The following is a 6,409-nucleotide window of genomic DNA, read 5'->3' on the forward strand; positions in this document are numbered from 1 at the left end:
TGATTACAAGTTTAAACCTTCGAATAAGATAGCTTTATATGTATGAATCGAATGATGTTATGAACATCATTACTACCTTAAGTTCCTTGGATAAACCTACTGGAAAAGAGAAAAAATGGATCTAGCTTCAACGGATCCTTGGATGGCTCGAAGTTCTTGAAGCAGAATCATGACACGAAAACAAGTTCAAGTAAAATCATCACTTGAAATAAGATTGTTATAGTTATAGAAATTGAACCAAAGTTTGAATATGATTATTACCTTGTATTAGAATGATAACCTACTGTAAGAAATAAAGATTTCTTGAGGTTGGATGATCACCTTACAAGATTGGAAGTGAGCTAGCAAACTTGAAAGTATTCTTGATTTTATGTAACTAGAACTTGTAGAATTTATGAAGAACACTTAGAACTTGAAGATAGAACTTGAGAGAGATCAATTAGATGAAGAAAATTGAAGAATGAAAGTGTTTGTAGGTGTTTTTGGTCATTGGTGTATGGATTAGATATAAAGGATATGTAATTTTATTTTCATGTAAATAAGTCATGAATGATTACTCATATTTTTGTAATTTTATGAGATATTTCATGCTAGTTTCCAAATGATGGTTCCCACATGTGTTAGGTAACTCACATGGGCTGCTAAGAGCTGATCATTGGAGTGTATATACCAATAGTACATACATCTAAAAGCTGTGTATTGTACGAGTACGAATACGGGTGCATACGAGTAGAATTGTTGATGAAACTGAACAAGGATGTAATTGTAAGCATTTTTGTTAAGTAGAAGTATTTTGATAAGTGTATTGAAGTCTTTCAAAAGTGTATAAATACATATTAAAACACTACATGTATATACATTTTAACTGAGTCGTTAAGTCATCGTTAGTCGTTACATGTAAGTGTTGTTTTGAAACCTTTAGGTTAACGATCTTGTTAAATGTTGTTAACCCAATGTTTATAATATCAAATGAGATTTTAAATTATTATATTATCATGATATTATCATGTATGAATATCTCTTAATATGATATATATACATTAAATGTCTTTACAACGATAATCGTTACATATATGTCTCGTTTAAAAATCATTAAGTTAGTAGTCTTGTTTTTACATATGTAGTTCATTGTTAATATACTTAATGATATGTTTACTTATCATAGTATCATGTTAACTATATATATATCCATATATATGTCATCATATAGTTTTTACAAGTTTTAACGTTCGTGAATCACCGGTCAACTTGGGTGGTCAATTGTCTATATGAAACATATTTCAATTAATCAAGTCTTAACAAGTTTGATTGCTTAACATGTTAGAAACATTTAATCATGTAAATATCAATCTCAATTAATATATATAAACATGAAAAAGTTCGAGTCACTACAACTTACCCCAAACCCTAACCCATAATCAAATTAAAATCAAGAAACCAAGATTAGAGCATACCACTACCACTACCACTACAACGTAGCTAGAGGAAAGATGAACAACTTTAATGCTTGCACTTAGACCCGATTCAACCTCCTTCTTCTTTGTTTTGAGCTCTCTTACACTAGAAAACCCTCTCTCTCTAGAAATTTATTGGATGAGGTTGGAGTAGATGAGAATGGAGTTAATGTGGCTCCATAAACTGATCTAAGGCATTAAAGTCGGCCCCTTTAGTGATTTTACCAATTTGCCCTCAAAATATCTAATTTAAAAAGGGAGGAATCTGTCACAGACTATTGGCGCGGCGCGCAGAACCCCCAGATCAGAATCTGACCCCTTTTGAATATGTACAACAAAACCCCACTTCAAGTATCTTAATTACACTTATGTACTCTACGAAAAATCGGGTCTTACACCAGCAGTTACCTACATCCACAAACAGAGGGAGAAGGGGAGAAAGTGAGAGTAACGTGCGGGAACAGGCGATGGGAATTAGGGTTGGGGTGGGTTGCGACGTTAGTAAAGGGAAGGGAGATGGACGATTGAATTAAGGAGGTTACGCGGTTACCTAACTTCTTAAATCTGGTATTCAGGCTGGATAAAGTAAGTGGACCCACTCCATGCCGATGCGTGAGCATTAATGAATTGAGTGGGGTTTTAATAATTTTTTTTTTTTACATTATTACGTATAAAATGTTTTTTTTTTTTTTTTTAAGAACATATACTTTGTTTGCTTTTAAATGAATAAATTAAAAAAATTTATTTGGCTCATTTATAAAGATGGGAGTCAGTTTTTATATAGATATATAGATATATAGATAGATTGGAGTGAAACATTTAGGGATGGCACCCGCGGGTCGTGGGCGCGGATCCACTACATCCATCACCCGCACCCGTGAATTTTTTGAGGATCCATTAGCGCGCGGATCTTGGTTAACGGATTTATTTTTAGATCCATGCCCGTACCCACGGATATTCACGGGTCGCGAGTTTACCCACGGATCTTATTCATGAACTATATATATTATATATGTAAATTAAAGTATTTAAAAAACAAAAATAAAGATCATTATGCAATTCAAAGTGACATGAAAAACTTCATCCAATCATATACCCATATTTATGATATAATACAATGAGAAAACGTATATTAACTATACTATTTTTGCTAATATATGTGAAGCTACAATGTTTAATATTAACAATCAAAATTTAGTAGCTAAAACTAAACATACAGTAGGTTAACGAATCACTAAAGTGATAGGTAAAAATTAGATTTATTAAGATAGTTTAATAAACGAAACAATCAACAACATGCTTTGATTATATAATACATGTGATGTGTAGTTGTGAGATGCTCTAGTTACTAAAAATTTCGATACCACAATGATATGAGGAATGTAAAAACTTATACGGAATAAATTATTACCTATTGTCCATTTATTCAAGGTGATGTTTTTCACATTTAGAACGAGTATATCTGCGGATTATTCAAACGGGTATTACGGATTTTCGGATCGGATTTTACCCGCAACGGATCTATTACATCCATCACCCACCCGCGACCCGTCAGCGGGTACAAGATTACATCCATCGCCCAACCGCGGATAAAATTTTTTAATTTTATCCGCCCATCACGGTTGCGGTATCCGCTAATTTCTGATATTTTTAGATACATTGCCATCCCGCTGCGAAATCCATTTAAAACCACTTGTATAGATATATATATATTCCTTTATTGTTGCAAAACACCAAGTAGAGCTTTCTCTTCTTAACTGGTGAGTTGATAGTGATACCCTAACAAATTTCATTCATATAATTTAAACCTAGCAGTCTTAGTTTTCCCTTCTTTCTTGTTTTTGTCTCTATCTCCAATCAATCGTATTCAGAAATTAAGGACTTACATCCTTTTTTATATTTTTTTTATTTAGGTTCTAGCTGTTACAAATTGCAGCACATCCTTCTTGTTTGTGATTTGAGGTAATTATATGCAACCTTTAATCAATATTAAAAAATTTACAATTCTAGTATCATGATTTTTTGTTTCCTGTTTGATTTCATATGAAAAAACCCTAATTAATTCTTAAAATTAATAATCTGAAATTGTACGAGTTACTCTTCGAAGAAAGTTTAGGGTTTTAGTTTTCAAAATATATAAATTGACTGATTATGCTTTGATTTTGTTCAAAATCATCATATTACTGATGAAATTGAACTTCAAATATTCACTGTCTTTGTATATTTTCCCCTTCTTATATCTTATGTGTATAATGTATATTATATGTATATTATATGTATGTATGCATGCATGTACTCTGTACTTAAAAAAAATAAATTGTTGTTGATTTGTTTCTTGCCTTTTTTATTAGAGGAGAGAGCCATGAATGCCCCAGATCGTTACGAGCGTTTCGTGGTTCCCGAGGGAACAAAGAAGTAAACTTTCTCATTGTTATTCCCCTTATAATTTTATAAATATAGAAATAGAAATGAAATATCAAAAATGAGTACAGTTGCTCACTGTGTCTGTATGTCAAATGAATGAATTCCTAGGGTTTCGTATGAAAGGGACACGAAGATCATAAACGCAGCCTCATTCACTATTGAGAGAGAAGATCACACTATTGGAAACATCGTTCGCATGTAAGTAGTATGTAGTATATTAAGTTGTTGTATGTCAATCAAGTTAAAGTACTAAAAGCTTGTATGATTTTGTGCATCATATGAACAGGCAGTTGCACAGGGATGGGAATGTTCTCTTTGCTGGTTACAAGCTTCCTCACCCTCTTCAGTACAAAATTATTGTTCGGGTTAGTTTTTCAGAAAATTATGTTCTTTTGGTTGATTATGGAGAGTAAACGTATGTAGTGCTGTCTCACGAACAAGATTTGTGATAGCCGAATTCTCGTATTTTCGTTTTCTATTGATTAGAAATAATTATTTCTGGTCAATTAATGGTTCACTTTTCCAACAATATCGGTATTGAAATGGGTTTTTTTTAGACAAGGTAGTCATGCATATTTAGCTCTATGTTTACACTGTTTCCAAGTTTTAATTAACCTGAAAGCATCTTGGCATATGCAATTAGTAATGAAATGCTGTACTATTAGAAGTAGTTGATTTTTATACCCTTTTTCTTCTCTGTTTTTGGTTTAAGTGTGGGATTCTTTCTGCAAATATGTATCAAATTATTTACTATTTAAAGCAGTAAATTTGTTTAATGACTAGAGTACTTGTATGTGCATATACCTGAGATTCTGGAATGAATAAGCTTCTGATACCAACATCAAGTATTGTAGCTGATCATATTGTATATGTATTAATAATTAACCGAGAACCTTAACTTTGAAAGACTTTTCAAGACTCTATAGAGGCCATGTTTACTGCTAAGTTTAGGTAATGGGAAGAGTGTTTCTTTTGACTAGGTGCCTGAAATTATCCAAAAGTTTGCTCTTAAATTATGAATATTTGATATGTATTCTGCCAGGTTATATTACGAACTCATATGTTATTTTCAAATTAAATTGGATTTGGTGGAGTATGAGGATGCAAAAGTATGGATAATTGATGACTCTTAATTTAAATTTGAGAGCTTCTGAGTTGTTTAGGCTGCCTTTAGGACGATAAGAAGATTTTGGTGAACCTTGCAATTATGAGCTAAAAAGTAGTCTCATTTTTTAATATATATGTAGTGCAATGAAAAGATATATATGTGAACACCGTACACCAAATCAAGAAAAAGCATCATGCTGACTGTATCTTCCTGCTATCCTTTTTTTTTTTGGTGGAGTTGTTGTTACATGGTAATCAGGTTTCTGTTGGAAAGCAATAAGGACACAAAAAATTGTCTAAAGCTCATTATTAAGGATATATGCTATAAGAAATTGATTTAAAGAGTTTCTATTGTGGATTATCTATATGTAATTCAGTGTTGTTTCAGTATATGTTACTCGGAATATAATTAATTATATATGATTGCTATATGACAGGTTCACACAACTAATTAATTACATATGATTGGTATATGACAGGTTCACACAACTAGCCAGTCTTCTCCTATGCAGGCCTATAATCTGGCTATCAATGATCTTGATAAGGAACTTGATCATCTCAAGGCTGCGTTTGAGGTATACATACATCTTTTATCGTATTTCCTAATTTTGGTATCACATATTTTTTTTTTTTTCATTAGCGTTTAAATTGGGTGAAATCTGGATTTGGTGTTGAACTCAGTAATTACTTTGGCATTATGTTCCCCTTTAATTTTCTTATCACGTCTTTTCCATTTTTTATATCCATACATTTTATTATTGCAGGCTGAGGTTGCAAGGGTTTCTGGGGACTACTAATGATCATAGTTAGGCTTACCAGAAGATTATGTTATTTTAGCATGTTTGTTTGAACTTGAACCCATGTGGGCTAAGCTATGCTGGTAACATTAATGGTTTAAAAAGTGGATGCTTGGAATGTGATTTAAGTTGGCAACTAGGAACTTCTTGTAGTTTTGATTGATCTGTGCTTTTATATTCCAATTTGCGTATTGCGTCTAGCGTTTTTGTCATAATTTTTTGCTTTGGATTAGATACTACGAGATTCCGGCTTCCGGATACGACCAACCAACCAACCTCTTATAGACCACTCCAAATTCCCAACTATGAAGCCCATGTCTTAATTAACACGCCATCACATCAATATCACCTAACAGTTTCCTTCACATCATACATTTCACTCCTCCTAACCGTGACATACCAATTGGGAGCAACTTACTTTATTATATAATACAAACTACAAGTATTAAAGCTAAATGTATAAGGGTTGAAATCAAAGGCGTTCATGCAACATGCGCTTCCACCATTAATGCGATTAAATCGCAGGTTTGTTTGGTGATGTTTTGACTGTAGCAAAATCATCAGAAACACTCGGTAACATCGGGTCCCTGTACCCTTTTATTAAATCCTCTTGCGTGAAACATATTT

General features: G+C 32.7%; 1 protein-coding gene across 1 annotated transcript; it reads left to right on the plus strand.

The window, feature by feature from the left end:
* Nucleotides 1-3,162: 3,162 nt before the first annotated feature.
* LOC139843818 (DNA-directed RNA polymerases II, IV and V subunit 11) lies at nucleotides 3,163-5,982 on the plus strand. Its single transcript, XM_071833975.1, has 7 exons — nucleotides 3,163-3,214; nucleotides 3,368-3,416; nucleotides 3,806-3,869; nucleotides 3,987-4,076; nucleotides 4,165-4,243; nucleotides 5,465-5,560; nucleotides 5,750-5,982. Exons 3-7 carry the CDS (start codon nucleotides 3,817-3,819, stop codon nucleotides 5,780-5,782), a joined length of 351 nt encoding a protein of 116 aa, XP_071690076.1. The 5' UTR covers nucleotides 3,163-3,214; nucleotides 3,368-3,416; nucleotides 3,806-3,816; the 3' UTR covers nucleotides 5,783-5,982.
* Nucleotides 5,983-6,409: the final 427 nt, after the last annotated feature.

This window comes from Rutidosis leptorrhynchoides, chromosome 4 (assembly GCF_046630445.1).
Source record: "Rutidosis leptorrhynchoides isolate AG116_Rl617_1_P2 chromosome 4, CSIRO_AGI_Rlap_v1, whole genome shotgun sequence".
In the NCBI taxonomy this organism is placed as follows: Eukaryota; Viridiplantae; Streptophyta; class Magnoliopsida; order Asterales; family Asteraceae; genus Rutidosis; species Rutidosis leptorrhynchoides.

Excerpts from the sequence above, each read along its gene's own strand:
- LOC139843818 (XM_071833975.1), top strand. The coding sequence starts at position 3,817 with ATGAATGCCCCAGATCGTTACGAGCGTTTCGTGGTTCCCGAGGGAACA. Across the intron at positions 3,870-3,986 it reads GTTCCCGAGGGAACAAAGAA|GGTTTCGTATGAAAGGGACA; the intron begins GTAAACTTTCTC and ends ATGAATTCCTAG. Across the intron at positions 5,561-5,749 it reads ATCTCAAGGCTGCGTTTGAG|GCTGAGGTTGCAAGGGTTTC; the intron begins GTATACATACAT and ends TTATTATTGCAG.